At 36.3% G+C, this 16,793-nt stretch overlaps 1 protein-coding gene across 2 annotated transcripts in view; it reads right to left on the bottom strand.

Moving 5' to 3' along the window:
- Positions 1-1,876: 1,876 nt before the first annotated feature.
- The window catches only part of Rspo2 (R-spondin 2), a 172,353-nt gene continuing 157,436 nt past the window's right edge, over positions 1,877-16,793 (bottom strand). For both annotated transcript variants that reach the window (XM_008851507.2, XM_008851508.2), the window contains exon 6: positions 1,877-2,425. In XM_008851507.2, coding sequence (XP_008849729.1) covers positions 2,310-2,425 — 116 coding nt within the window. In that variant the 3' untranslated portion in view covers positions 1,877-2,309. The remainder of the gene's footprint in view (positions 2,426-16,793) is intronic.

The following is a 16,793-nucleotide window of genomic DNA, read 5'->3' as shown; positions in this document are numbered from 1 at the left end:
ATATTCTCATAGAATTAATTCTAAAAGTTCATGAATACAAAGATGCTCAGGTCCCATAGATGGTGTTATGTTTGCATATGACCTATCGTAGGTGCATCTTCCCATATGCGTTAGGTTTAAAATGCCCAATATGCATAAATGCTGTGTTAAAATGTGATCAGAGTTGTTAACTTGTTTAGGGAATGACAAATAAACATGTTCAATATTGATGCAATGTTTTTCAAATATTTTCTCTGTGGTTGAGCACACTACTATAGAATTTGTAGATACGGCTGCCATACATGTCTTAATTAGTGCAGTTCTCAACATACAGACATATAGGCAGATAAGAATATGACCCACATTTCACAAATAAGGAAATGAAGACCCACAGAGAGTAAATAGTATGCCTCTCGCCACTTACACTAGATAAGGACTTAAGCAATCTGACTCTGAAATTCCTATTTTCAACCACAGTCCAATAATTTTTAGTGAAATGTGTACAGCAGATATAGATATCCACATCTCCACTTTTTTTTAAAGCCTCACTGGTAGGAGGCAGCATTGTTAAAGCATTGTTTCTTAAATTTACTTTTAAAGTAAAATAAAAGCCCACAAAAGTAATTTTTAAGTTTTTAATGCACAAAAAGAACATCCCAGAAATGGAACAAGCACTGACTTATTAACAATGGAGCACTGTATATAAAGGAGAGCCCTTCACACTTAGTAAATAGTATAGTGTCAACAGACAGGAAGGGAGGTGAACACTTTAGGATTAAGTGCAAACCCTAAAGTTGAATACAACATTCATATATGGCTTATCACATAGCAATATTTTCAGAATGATGCATATGACAGCTATACATACTGGAAAGATGTTTCTGATTCAAACATTTGAAAAATGCTGAAGAGGTAGTTTGACAAACACAAGGTGGGGAAAAGGCTTTACCTTTTCCCCAAAATTCAACCATTTCTTTTGTTCTAATTTTCTCTTGAATCAGCCAAGAAAATAATGTGTTTAGAAGCCCACCAATTCATAATTCTAAGGACCTATTGACCCAAGTGAACAATGTTTTTGAAACAGTGGCTCTGTAAGTCATCTGGGAAGTTTCCATCATGTCATTCTGTGTTCTGATGTACAGGCTCTGGCTCAATGGAGAAATGTTAAGGTGTGACCCTCAGTTGGAAGACATACTATTTTCCTCTTAATTTTCTCCGTGGATTCAGGGTAGCAACTTCCACAGCGACCCAAGAATATTGCCAGGTGACATCAATTAAAGTCATGGAATACTTTAAGTTCGAAAATAAATGAAGTCAGAAATTGTGTGATGAATATATGTGAGTGCACAGAAGTGCTCATGTGTTTCATAAGTCATCACATCTTGGACTCAAAAGGAGTTTGGCTTCTGATGGCCAGATGCCTCAAGCTGCATACTCTGTGCGTGTGACATGTGGACTGGGGAAGGTCTGTCAGCACTGAAACTTTAACATCAGTCATCTGACTCTATATACAAGCTAGCTTATCCTAAACTTACAATGGCAAATATGCCCACCAAAAAAAAGAGAGAGAGACACAACAGAACATTTATCAATTTGTAAAACTAGAAAAGCCATTTACCAGACGATGGTTCAGAACCACTAGAAAGTGACATCATATTGAAAAGGTATGACTCGTTATACAAAGAAAGCATAAATATACAGTAAGGAGCTTTATAACATAGCTCTGGCAGAATCTGTACACGTTAGCACTACGCTGAAACTGAGAAGGAATTTCTATAGCACATCCCCAGCGAAAAAGCAGTTTCATCACAGGATAGCTGAAGGTCACAGATGATAAGAATACCATGTGATAACACTAAGCATTTTTTTTTTACATACACTTATTTTTTGAAAATGCACAATGTGAGAAATAAAAGTCACAAGTGAACAGCGCTTTGCCTGCTGAGCATTTTCTTTCATGTAAGTAGGCACAAGTGTGTTCTCCAGTGGTGAGCTACAGCCTCACTCCTCCTGCAGGTCCACTGTGCCAGGGACAGATTCTCAGGACACACTGCGCTCATTATAGGCATGCACATGCTTCAGCTCCCACTGATTCAGGTCAAAGAGCTTCTGCAATCACAGGCTCCAGATTCAAATCAAAGCATAAATAATCCAGAATCCATGTTTGGGGCTTCTCCCTTCACAATGTTACTGGACATGGATACTGGTCAGGGCAGCAGAAATGCTGTACACCAGTGTGGAATGCAGAGCAACATTGTGCACTTCTGCAAAATAAACAACAACAACAACAACAACAAACCCCTCAAAATCCACCATCTGTGTCTTGTATTTTATTGGTTAGCTCTGTCTGTGGCCAGGAAGACGCTGTGCTGCTCCTGTGCTCTTTCAATCAGCTTCCTCCTCCTCTTCTTGTTTCTCTTCTCCTTTGCCTTTGCTGTTCTTTTCCCTACGATATGGGAAAGGAGGAGAAACAGAGAGAGGTCAGAAAAATCTCTTCCTCAAGGAAAGAAAACATAAAACATTGAGAATTTTGTGAAAATCCCATCTGGAAAACATCACCTATGGAAAAAGCACCCTCAAAGAGAAAATTGTTCACATTAATTTTGATGAAATAATAATAATTTACCAAATTGGATATGCTGTCCAGTGCAGAGACTGATCTTCCTGTTACAGGGAACTGGCATATTTAAAAACCTCCCAGAGGCCAGATCAGTCTTTCAAATATCATCCTGCCACAAAAATTCCATTTATCGCCTCCTACTTTTAACAATACAACCTTTTACTAGACATCTTTACGTCTTTCTACTGCTCCACATGTCAATGGGTCAAAAGAAAATAAGCATCTATCTACAGTAAATATACCAGAGGTTTCAAGCTGCCTCTTTAGGGGGAGGGGTTCTTGCTTTTAACGTTATTCCCACCAGGTTCTCCAAACACCAGTGTAGGAAATGATGACATCTGTTCAGTGCTTTTATATTTTATTTTCTATGAAATTTTATGAGGAGCTCATTCATTACGTGTCTCATGGGTTTTCATCCAAATTCCCTGGACAAGCCGTTCTTAATAATGAGAAGAATGTTTGTTCTGATAATCTGGTGGTATGTGTCTTACTACCAGAAAATCACAACGAATTATCCTATTTCTCTTCTTCGCCTTAGCCACTATTGAGCCTGGACCACAAACTAAATAGTTGAGGTTTTCCTCTATTGGAGGTTGTTGGAGGCAATTTCTCCTCTGCCTTGGCCATATTTTACTCCTTCCATCTTGTGGTTATTATTTGTATCTTACTTTAGAAGTTCTCAACATTTCTTTGCACACATGTATACATAATGTTATGAGAAAAAGGAACAAGCAACATGAAGCATTTGGTTTGTGTTCATCACAATTTTAGGTTACAAACCCATAGGAACTGTGGCATTTTAGAAGAGAAAAGGGCTTCACAAACCTAATATTTTACAAAAAGCCACCACTAGACACCCTCAGCATAGAAAGGTTGCTCTAGAAAAGTAATCTTTCTGTCAAGTATACTCCTCCTACCTGCCCCACTTCCAATTGTACCCCGAGCTTACATTGTTTTTTTGTAGGGGCTAGCAAGTAGATATCACAGCAATCAGGCTATGGATGGAACATTCAGATGAACATTTAACTGATACTTCTCAGTCTTCCCACACCTATGAAATTCAATATCCTAGGCGTTTTCATTACAACACAGACAATGGAGAAGGCTGATTTAAGTAAACCAGAGATGGTTGAAAATTGGAAACAATCTCACTCCTTAACACTCCAGCGACATGACAAGCACATAGTCAATAAATGGTGTCTTGAAAAGAATATTATCACAAGGAAAAAGATAAGGGATAAACTTATTTTTAATAAGACATTACATTAAAACAACAAGGACATGATCATGCCCCCATATTGAATTATAAAGGTCCTTGAAGTTAACTTCTGGTTCTCATTAAATTCTGGCATTTACGTTATAATGGCATTTTGCCATCTTTAAACACAGTTAATCCTACCCAATGAAACTCTAGTCCAAGTCATCATTAACCAAAGCAGCTGTGAAGTTATAACTATTTAGTTCCATTATCTCTAATGATGAGACGCCTAATGAGTATAGAGAAATACTTAGCATAAAATAGTTCATTTAAAGAGAAGCTTCAATTATAAAGTTTTATAGATTTCTCAGTTCTGTATTTTCTCTAAATAAGCAAAAATGCTTAGTTCAAAACAATTGATGCTGACTAAATTTTAAAAATCCATTTGGTTTAGCCTTCCTTTATACAAACCTTGAAATTCTCTTATAAGTAACTTGAAATTAAGTGAATGGAAAAAAAGTTAACATTAGATGCTAAAATTAAAACATGTTAAAAACGCTTCTACATTCGTGATTTCAAATCTTCATGTGAATCGTATCATAGAAATATATACTGCTTTCAGTAATCCTAAATCTATGCAAAATGACTAGAAACTCACATTTTCAAGATGATTAGCTTTGTATCATTTTTCTAATAAACTATTCAGATTAAATTGTTCATATCAAATTGTCTTTGGTTTTGTTAGCTCATACACTATTGTATATGAAATAGGGAAGTTATTCAGTATTTGTGTAAAGCAGCTGATAGCATGGCCTTGTTCAGTGATCCTTCTGAAAACTATAAAATAATTTTTCTAATTGTATAGCTATTCCTTTGGTGATAAGTTGTATGATACCAGTTCCAACTAAGAATTATAACCCTGACTCCCCTCAGAATTACAACTGTTTGCTATTGTTTGGTTGGTTGGTTTTGTTTTGGGCCAGTACCATTTCTGATATTGAATATATTGCAAATACCAAAGAATTAAGATAGTAAGCCAAAATCTGACCACAAACAGGGCTAAATTAACTGAAAATATTTTGTGGTCACTATTAGGTTGTTCTGACTTTATGCTCAACTTAAAATGATAAAACAATATTAAATGAGAAGTTATAGAAAAGGTTTTACATATATTTTCTTCCAAATTAAAATTTTCAGACATAAGAAATTAGGCTAAAGTTGAGCAACATATCAAATTCTGCTCTATCTCATAATTTATATAGGACATAAGTGGGAACAGAAATGAGCATATTTAATTTCTTTATATCCACCTGTGGTCTTGAGATTATACTTGGAGAACAACTTGTGGATGCTTGATCACTGAACATTCAACATATTTTTACAAGTATAAATAGCTCTTAGTCAAAGAACACTCTAACCTTTCTTACTCTTTTTTTCATGAGAGAAGACTTAGAATATCTACTGGCCAAGATCAAGAGAAGGCTGGGTTTATGAGGTTACCAGCCGCCAGCATATCCAGCTGTACTGAAAGAGTCTACAGATCCTTATCTGGAGTGCTTTGAAAATGCAGTGACCTTGATCCATTGCTACAGCACGAATCTCTTCAAGATCGGGCAGTTCAATCTACAGAACAGATCTGCTGAGAACTGTTCCATGGATAAAAGAGGATGATTTGTGTGCCTGTTACCATACTGAAGGAAAGCAATGTGACTTAACAGAGAAGAGCTACCTCCAGAAGAGGGAAATCTGAATATTGTAATTGAGTTGGATGGTAAGGCTCTATATTGTGACTTTTAATTTCTACATTTATGGACATTTTCACCAGTGAGTTATAAGATATTACATGATTAAGTTGTGTTCCTAGGATGAGAGGAAGACAAGATTATCATCAAAATAAGCAAACTAGAAAGCTATTAAAGCCACATGATAACCAACATAACCACATTGACTTATGCTCATATGAAAATGTTCCAAGAGGATACTTTATCAATTCTTCTATAGGGAAAGATGAATGACTGCTTACAGAAATATTTCTATGAGCTGTGGATTACTGATATCATATTCAGAACAGAGTATATTATTTTGAAGCAAATATCAGGCAGACTAGAAATTATAAGACTCTACTGATTTAGTTCTTTCACAAGTCTCCAAATCCAATAGTTTACTTTTCACTAGATGTAAGAAAGTCTTTGCATCATTGTAGCAAAAGTTTTTGTACATCTATCAGTAAGGCACAGAGGCTTCTAGGATTTTCCATATAAACTACTGTTGATCTTGAGAAAACTTTCAAAGGGTAAATATGATGGAGGTAAATGGAAGAAAAAAAATCAGTAGCTCTGATTAGCATCTTAAAAGATTCTCTTGGTATGTTTGCACACTACATATATACCTATAAATACATATACATGCAAACGGGAGAGAGAGAGAGAGAGAGAGAGAGAGAGAGAGAGAGAGAGAGATTATGACAAGTGTAACTAAGTGTTTAATTAAGGGAAATTACTATTATAGCTATAATTATGACAAAGGTAATCACCTGCAATCAAGTTGTGCTTCTGCTAAATTTTGGTGTTTGTGTTTTCTGCATTTATGAAATTTACTGTGGAAACTTGGAAATCATTTCAAAGATTTAATCATCCTTCAGTGCAGCCAACACTAAAGGATACAAAGCCAGTTTAACTAATATCCTAGTGAATTCTGCCATACTTCAGAAGGCACTCTGGAGGCAGAACAATTAAAGCCTGCTCTACAGTAAAAGCATGGGGTCCAAGTTGTAGACAGCGATTGGCAATTTGGTCATTTCTTTTTCTCATATGGGCAATTTGAGTTTGCAGAAGAATGAGTAGCAAAAATTTATTTGTTTAAGAGTGATGAATGATTCTCTGGAAAATGCCAGCTGGTTCTTAAAATATTTTTAAAGTTTATAAAAAATAAACAAAAGAACTAAATACAATTCATGAAGAAAATTTAAATCACTAATAGATATATTTAAACAAAAGTGCCAAATAAAATGAGGTGCTGCTGCAGGAGTCTTAAAATTAAAAATACCTAAAGTTGCTAAGAATATGGAAAGCCAGGCATCAGGAGGCAATACAGGAACATAATATCGATACAGCCTTTCTACAAAGTCATCTGGCAATATTCATACCTGCTCATACTCAGGAATCTACCCTAGGAAAATAATCGAAACTTGGACAAAGATTTATGCATAAATATGTCTACTATGACACCGACAAAACTGCATATTACCTAAATGTCCGAGTATAATTTCTCATGACCTCCTCTTTCTATGATTATTGAAGGAATAAAATATGATTGTAACTAAGAATTGGAGCATTTAATTGCCACAGCAATTAAATCTGTTTTTAAGAGTACTACTATTGCATGTCCCTAAAACTTATTGTTAATGGGTCTAAGAAAAATTCTTTAATATAAAACCACTCTGAGTATGGTCATATGGAGATTCTTTTGTGGAGTGATCATGCATAACTGGATCTCAGATATAAAAGCTTAAGAATCACTGACCTAAACCCTTCGCATTATTAAAGATGGCTATTCGTTCATGAGAAATTGGTCTTGTTGCTTCATCTAGAAAGAAGTCTGAGTAGGCAGATATAATGAACATGTCTGGACTACCACAGTCCTAAACAGCCTAAGACAAAAATCATTTCGCTGTCCTTAAGAGTCCATAATAACCATCTGAATTGGCTCATAAAATCGTTTGCTTTTATATGTGATATACAATACATTTATATATTGTGAAATGGTTAAATCAAGGTAATTAATACATTGATAGATGAACACATAATAATTAACACATATCAGTAGTGGGAACAGTTAAAGTCCTTCTTTGCAACTTTCCAACATTATTATTATTACATGAGCTTGGAAATAAGAAATAGAGATAGGGTAGAGGGTCAAGTGAATGACCCACTCCTTATTGATAATAGAGTCTCTGCAAAGGCAGTTTTGTAATATCCAGCGGATTTGTATAGAAATACACATCTTTCAGGCTGGAGGGATGGCTCAGAGGTTACAAGCACTGACTGCTCTTACAGAGGACTGGGGTTCATTTCCCAGTAACCACATGACAGGTGGCTAACAACCACCTATAACTCCATTTCCAGGGGAATTTGACGCTCTTTTCTGACCTCCATGGACATTGCACAACATGGGTGCATTTACATACATGCAGACAATACACTCGCATACAGAAAACTATTTTTCAAAAGAAATACTTGTCTTTCCATTATTTCATAGAAAAAATGTCTTTTGAAGAGCTCAGCCACCTACTTATTTAATGGTTGTATACTATAATCAAACACTCTTTGAGAAAAGAGTAACATTCACTGTGCCTCAAGTTTATTGAAGAGTTAAAAAAAATAATGAACTGCCTACTAAGACTTTACTGGGCACCTTGATTTCAAATGATACACTGAAAACTTCCAAGTGATCATTTAGCCATTCCACCTTCACAAAAGAACACATGCTTTGTTTTAAAAACCTGCACTCAATCCACAATTAACTTTTAAGTAGTTTTTCTTCTTGTACCTAACTGGTACAACATCAAATGTAATGGATTTCTCTAAACAAACAAACATGGAAATTATTCATAATATCAGAATACTGAAGACTTAGTACCTATGCAAATTTACACTGGCTTAGAAGGCTGAATTCACTAAGCTACAATATCTGAAGGGAAAGTCACAGGCAATGTGTCATGGTCCCTGCTAGGTTGCATTGTAATAAAGATGATATTTTGCCTATTCCAGTCTTTCTATTAGACATGAAGCCTATCATTTATCTGGTCTGGTTTAAAGATCTTGCTTCTTCTTCAAAGTGGTAGAAACAGAAAACAGTTATTCCTGAAAATCATTTGAACCTGTGATTAATTGTGCTACCAGTAAGATTTCTCAAATATTACTAATTTTATAGCTTTAAAAAATTGTGCTTCTGGTATGTAATATGACTTTTTATAGGACCAAAAAGATGTTTCCAAACTCCTACCAATTCACTGGATGTAATAAAGCCCATAGAAAAGTGTTGAGAATGAAACATGGGTTGGTTCTGTATAATGTTTGTCATGTCAAGTAACTTAAGTTCTTAAATATACCTCACACAGGGAGAAGAAAAGATTCAAAGACATTATTCTCTGAATTTAAAGTAAGAATAAACAAGGAGAAACAGTGAAAAGTTCTTTCTATAAATACTTTATGTTCACTGTAAAGAACAAAGTTTCTCGGTGGTGAAAACAAATAATTCAATATTTCAATTTATGTATGGGGGGGACACACTTCTACCACAAGGGGGCAATAATTCACTTTTAATTTAAGAATATTAGTACTGTGTTGAAATGGAGATCTTTTTTAAAGGTTAAAACCTCATTCAATTTTATCTTACAGAATTTATACTGCTTACAGTATTGTATAACTGTATTAATTCAATCGTAAACCTAAAAATTTACGGCCAATTTTGAAAGAGATGCATCTTAGCTCTGGACATTGTTATTGAATATGTCAATGCTGTTGTAATGAAATGCTTCTTCTAAGTATGTGGTTATTAAATAATTAAAAAATAAAAAGATAATATTAGTCAAATGTGGATTTTAAAAAATTGTGCAGTGGGAAATAGTGTATGAAATTTTAAAAGCTCAATAAAAAATTTTTAAAGATCGTGCAGGGGAGCTTTACAGCTCTTATTTCTCAAATTCTTTTAACCTCAACATGAGGTTTATTTTTTTCTTTCTAGCCAAAGATAAGCTCTGTATATTGGATTAAGCAGTAATAAGACCCAAACTCAGCACAAAGAAAACTATAATTGCTATCTTGCCAAAAAGATACTTGTCAGTAAAAGAAAAATTAAGATGACTTTGCTATCCAGTGATTTAAGGGGAAAAATATTATCCCTAAAGTTGAGTTGCCATTTTCTCATGCAGAAGTCAAAATAAACTACAGCAAAGAAGAGATATGCTTGAATCTCTGGTTTATAAGAACAATTATAAAACTAAATATGACCTTTACTATCTTCTATTCTGGATAGTACACAAAGTGCAGGCTTGATATCAAGGAAAGGTTGATTGTTTATGCTGATTGCTAACAAAAGACTCTGACCAAGTTGGTCTCTCAGCCACAGTTAACTAATTGCCAGCAAAGAGATAGCAAGTGACCTTTTAGACATGCTCTTCTGGCCCAACTCTGAAAACTGATTTTGATACTAAGCAAGAGAGGCACAGAAGTCTAGCGTTAACATACCCATGTCTCCCAGCTAATTAGGAGCAGGGCTGGGCTTATAGCAGGTTTTTTTGTTGTTTGTTTCGTTGGTTTTTTTATTTATTACTTTTATTTTATGTGTATGATGTATTGCCTGCATGTAGGTAAGTGCACCCGTGTTATGCAATGTCCACAGAGGAAAGAACAGGCTGCCAGATCCCCTGGAACTGGAGTTATGGACAACTGTTAGCTGCCATGTGGGTGCTGGGATTCAAACCTGGGTCTTCTGCAAGAACAGACAGTGTTCTTAACACTGAGCCACCCATCCATCCCCTACAGTAGGAGTTTTAACTTAGCTCTTATTTATATATGCTAAGAGCCTTAAAAGCCACTACATAGGATATTTGTACTATTACTTTTCAAGAAAGCAAAGAAATATTTGCAGATAACCAATATTCCCCTTATTGAGTTCTCTGAGAAAGGTTCTCGACCACATCACAATCATAGAAATCCTTTATTAACCATTTATTTGTTGCTCAGGCTTTCTGTAAATTCATTTTGATTTACTGCTCATTTTTCATATTGTTCAGCAAGAAGCAAGTGTCCTCAGTACAGCGTGAGATTGTAGCACCTATCATATTGTAAGTGCTTTCCACATAGTCTCATTTAGTTGAATATTGGGAAAATATAAGTACCCAAACCATGCTTCCAAGAACATTGTGCAATTATCTGCTCTCGATTTACTCAAAATAAATAAATCTTTCAGGAAGTGATCAGACTCATTTCCCATTCTTACATGAAGTCAGCAAAGAGCATCGAAGTTTTAGAGAAAATGATACAACTATTTTCATTAGATTATGAGTTCTGGGGATAATCAGAAAAGAATTTCAAGTTTCCCCATAGCTGACTTCACAGCATAACAGAACACATTGTGTAGAACTAGAGGATTTAATACATTCTTTTTGATCTTAAAGCAATAACCATTAACTAAATGAATAAGAAGTTCAAGAAGTGAATTCAGGTTCAAAACAATTTCTACAGAACTTGAAATTTTCACATAAAAGTGAAAATAAAGTGATGATTTTTACATGATAGCTGCAAAAGCATTCGGTATCAGTTCAAATCCATCACCAAGTTGCAGGTATTACATGTAGGAAGCCAATTTCATCTTTATACGTGGTCCGTGTATGCTACATCTTGGCACTGAATAGGTGCTGAGAGAGTTCAACCTATCTCCTTATAACAGCCTAAATTTCTCTTGCTCACTGACACTTCCCCTTCTCCCACAGCTGGGAATTGAACCCAGGACCATGTACATACTAGGCAAAAGCTCTACCACTGAGCCACATGCCCAACACCAATCCCAACCTCTCTCACGTCAAGTACATATTCCCAAGAGAAGAATTAAACATACTTTGGTCACTCTACAAGGTAAACCACATAGCCAACCTGGCAAGCCCTAGAATGGGTTACTCCTGGTTGATCAGCCCTCAAATGAGTCATTTTGGTTGTGGGTGGTGTGGCTTGATCCTGGAGTGGGCAGGCATCTGGATTACAAGGTTAAGACCATGGCTTTGAGGATAATATAACCCTAGATTCAAAGCAGAGCTAGGCTACTTAGAAGTCAGTCATCTTGGACCATTTTCTTGCATTTTCTAAACTTTAGTTTTCTAATCTCTGAGCTGATAGTAACAAAGAGCTTTGTAAGTGTCTTGGCATTTGATATTAGAGGAGGTAAAAGATAATATGCAAAAATTTTCCAAATACTGTGCCTGGCTCACAAATACTAAATAAGCTCATATAAGATTCTTTGTATTATTTCTAAGTCTTAGGACAACTTGCAAGGTAAGCATTATTTCTATTTTGCCAATGACAAAAATAGGTTTACAGAAGTTAAGTAAATATATTGCTCTAATTCAAATAGCTCAGCAATGACTCAGACCAACATCTAGTAGATTCTAAAATATGTATCTTTTCTGCTATACTCTTTGGTTGCCTTGTGCCTAGCAAAATGTTTCTGATCTAAGTGGCTAAACAAGCAAATTAGTAAGTAAATATAAGACTGGAGAAAGAAATCAACCTCTTCACTGAATCTTGCACAATATCATGGTTCCCTTGAGTCCTATTACCCCTTGACCTACAGCTGATATTTCCCACATTAATTTTTTTCTGGGGTTAAAGTTTTCAAAGCCTCTATTTCCTTGGGTCAAACAACATTTGGAAGCTCCAGCTCAGTATCAACAGTGGGCACATGGCAAAACCCAAGGGAAGAAAACACAGGATGCTTGTTTCAATTGAGAGACAAAAAATGTTTAGCCTTATGCTTCCATTTCATATTAAAAATCACCATATGATAGCCTCTATCCATATTTTTTAGAAAGGGAAACTCCATATCAGAAAGGTTACATTATTCAAGGGCTTCTGGTGATAAATGGCAAAGCTGGGAATTGAACTCAGTCTGCTCCCCATACTTCTCCTCTTTTCCATTATGCTGTTCTTCCTTTCATCACATTATGATATAATAAGTATGGTCTCCTGAGGTCACAAAGTTCAGAGATATGTTCTTCCCTTCAGTCATACACTTCTACAAAATCTGTGAATATCTGGATCATTCAGTTTGTAAACAGGAGGCAGAAGCCATCATTGGTTTAATACAAAAGTAGTAGGAGCAAATGCTGATGACAAGGAAAATAAGCATTGTTGTTTGGTCACTGTATAATCTTTGTCCACTATCCACGTATCAACAATGTATTTTTTAAACGATTTATTTTTAATTTTGTGTGTGTGTGTGGGCGCGCGTGCATGCGCACATGTTCATGTGAGTGCCCACAAAGACAAGAAGAGAACATTGGGTGACCTTGAACTAGAATTACTAGTAGTTGTTAGCTGCTCAGCATGCATATTAGGACCTGAACTAGGTCCTCTGCAAGAGTAGCAAGTCTTTTGAAATGCGAAGTCATCTTTCCAGTCTAGCATAGCCTTTTAATATGAGAAAAAAATTGAAAATGTTCAGCATATCTCATTAGAGACATCACATTTTTAGCTCTCAAAAAGTCTACAGTCTTGCTGGGACATCTTGAATCATATTCTTGTATGTGCAGCAGAGAGGGACTGTTGTTTACAAACACCCTAACCCTGAAAAACTGGTTTATACCTCTTCAACTGAGAGTGATATTTTTTTCAGATTTCAGAAAAAGTATAGTGTCAAACATTTAATATAAACTAAAATCAATGAGACTATTTTATGTACACACACATGCACAATATCTGTATAAACTTTTCAAGCTCTGCTTATTGTCATCTTCCATTTTTATGTTCTTATCAGTTTACTGTAACTCAGGTGTTACAGGAAACTATCAAATCCAGAAATTTACTTATAAAAAGCTAATGACATAATAAAAATGATTTAAGATGAACCACCACTGAATCAGAAGTATCCAGGAGAGTCACATTCCAAGCTACAATAATTTCAGCAAAAGGCATAATCTGACGTTTGACAAGAAAAACTGAATGAAGAGTACTGATGACAAATTTTCACGATCTTAGCTGATTCAAGGTCCCATATTGAGACCTGAGCTGAGTGATATGCAGTCAAGTTAGAAGTCTATGGAACAGAAGCAATTCCATAACAAGAAAACAAAGAGCCTAATTTTAAAATGGGCAAAGGATTGAAACAGACTTTTATAAAATGAAGAGAGATGAACAGCAAAGGACCTATTTTAAAATAGTCTGCATTTCTAATCATCAGAAAGATATAAACTAAAAATGCAATGAGATATCACCTCATGTCTGTTAAAATGGCTATTATATACAAAATGCGTATTGATGAGGAGATGTAGAAAAGGTGGGTGGCTACTGTACAGTGTTGGTGGGAACATAAAGCACTGTAGCTAATATGGAAAAGAGCAAGGAGTCTCTTCACAAGACTTAGAATTACGGTATGATCCAGCAATTCCACTTCTGGGTATAATCCAAAGGAACTGAAATAGGTATATCAAAAGGGAGTCTCTACACTTAGGTACATTTCAACACTATCCATGATACCTAAGAGATGAGAGCAATCTAAGTGCCCATCAATGGATAATGAATAAGTTCACAGTGGAAGACCATATAACCCTAAAAAATGGAGCTCCTGTTATTCACCACAACACAACAGAACTGGAGTGCATTACAGTAAGTGAAATAAGCCATTACAGGAGGACAAGCACTGTGTGATATTACTAAGACACAGACCCTGCAAAAATTGATGGCATAGAAATAATGTAGAACGGGAAAAGGGAAGATGAGGGATTGAGAAAGAGGAGGCGTTGGTCAAAAGAGCTGACTTAGTTTTACTTAGTCTGAAGGAATCATTACTACTGGTTAACTGCATTCTTTGGTGACCATAATCACATTTAAGATTTTGTCTTTATCTTCTAAAATTCTAGTACAGTTTCCTGAGTTTTTCCTCTACATCATTATTCTGCATTACCAATGGTCAGTTTTGCAGTGAAAACTTTCCATATTTTAACACAACTCCTGTGTTTAGATTCAATTCTGTACTTCACTTGACTTTTACAATTTTTCATACATACTCAAGGTGAAAATCAGAAGTCCGGGCTTTGCTCAATTTTAGAATGATTTCACTTTTCTACAATGATATTCCGTAAGTTTATGGTTGTTATTACCCCCAGCTCATACTTAACAAATTGTAGAGGCTGCTTCTGACTCATCAAGGTGTTGATTAAATCCCATCACCTCACATAAACTTCACTTCATTCTCCTTGCCTCCCACATAGCCTGTCATTTAGGTGATTTTTCCTACTGTAACTGAACGAAAACCAAGTATTCTCTGAGCTGTGGTCTAGATCTCAAGCATTCCAGAAGAAACGAGCTCATCTTAATCTTCAGCGCTCACTCCTGTCCAGGTTCATTCCACTGTACGCCTGACTTCGAATACTCAAGGAACCGCATTTTCCAGGACACAATGTTCTGCCTACTTATGTGTATTCTGGAAGATGGTAAATGTTTTCAACAAGCTCAATACCTATGGGCTTTAGAGAGAAAAGTGTAATAAGAAAGAGTTCTGGAGGCTGACAATGGCTCAGTGGTTACTGCAATTTCAGAGGGCCGAAGTTTAGTTCCCAGCACTCAGGTCAGGCATTTCACACCTACCCATAACCCTAGCTCCAGGGCATCCAATGCCCTCTTCTGGACTTCATGGGCACCTGCACTCACATGTGCACCCACATAGACAAAACATACAGGTACACAATTTTTAAAAAATAAATTACAGTGAAGGAGTCTGGCTCAAAAGTTTACCTCTGTCATTATAAAGCCATACTGCTGCCCCTATCCCTTTATCTGCCCAAAACACACAACTAGTGTAGACTGTGATGGTGATCTTCACTCTCACTGTGACTAGATTTCCTAGAAGACATACTTCTAGGCATGTCTATGAGGGTGTTTCCAGAAAGGTTTAGCTGAGGAAGGAAGACTCATCCAAAACATGGTCTGGGTACTTAGGCTGTAATAAAGGGGAGAAGAAGCAGGAAAGCTGATGAGAAGGTCTCTACTCCTAGTTACAGATGCAGTGTGACAAACTACTTCATACTAACTATGCCTTCCACACCAGGATGGACTCTATCCCTCAAACTGTGAGCCAAAATAAATCCTTCTTCCTTTAAGTTGCTTCTTGTCAGGTATCTGGTCACAGTGACAACAAAAGTAATGAATACGTTGGCCATCCCTGTGCCCATGTTTCCTCATTTGAAAATCAGGAATAATGATGTATCTCCCCAAGACGAGCACTGCCTGTAATCCCACCACTTGGAAAGCTGAGGCAGGAGTGAGGCAGGAAAAAATGGCAGAGAATTTGTGGGGAACAAAAGGGGAAAGCAGCGCCCATGCAGAATCCAAGTTGGTAAAAGTCTCTCACTGGCAGAGAAGCAAGAATTGCAGCACAGTAAAAACATTTGTTGTAAGGGCTAGAGACCTAGAGTTAATATTGTTTTCATATGCAGAGATTTTATGTTGAAGCAGTAATAACCCAGGCTTAGGGCCTGAATGCACGTGATCTTGAGCTGGGTCTCAGGCCTTTCACCACACAAGGTCTGAAGAAAGACAAAGCTTTGTTTACAGTACAGATATCCCATCCTCCTGTATCCTATGGGCTAGACTTTCATCTTATCAAATGTAATCTTGTAAGGTGCCCTTCCACCACCACCCAGTGATCTTCAAGCCTTTGAAGATAGTAAGTTCAAACTGCACCAAAATCCTATATATGACTATTGTAAAAATCAAAACAAAAATAGAACAATGAAACAGTGAGCTAATACTCCTCTGTGAGAGTAATTAAATGAATTAGGGTACTTAACACAGTGTCATTCTGTTGTTATAAAGCTGAGCCCACAGAGCTAAAGGATATCTGCTGGGTTTTCTAACTTCTACAATTTAATTTTTGCCCACAGAGAGTGGTGGGCTGAGTGCAGAAAGCTGTGTGTGAGCTTCCACTCAGGCACAATGGTCAACAGCATAACAGAATCAATGATCCAGTTTGCCTCTCATCTCCGCCCTTATAGCAGCTGGAGCTTCCTTCTAGGTTCTGATGGCAGGTCTTCCTTTACAGCACTATCTATTCCATATCTTCCTTTGTTTCAGGAAGAAATTAGAGGGGTGTTGGTCAGGGCAAATCCATTCAGATACCATTTTTATCAAAAGTCAATGGTCATTAACCCTAAGCTTGTTCAAAAATCTCATATTACAAACAAAACATGCAACCAAAGTTTATGTGACTGAGAACAAGACCAGC

This window comes from Nannospalax galili, unplaced genomic scaffold (assembly GCF_000622305.1).
Source record: "Nannospalax galili isolate Female #2095 unplaced genomic scaffold, S.galili_v1.0 scaffold284, whole genome shotgun sequence".
NCBI lineage: Eukaryota > Metazoa > Chordata > Mammalia > Rodentia > Spalacidae > Nannospalax > Nannospalax galili.
This window is presented reverse-complemented; position numbering and strand designations above follow the sequence as displayed.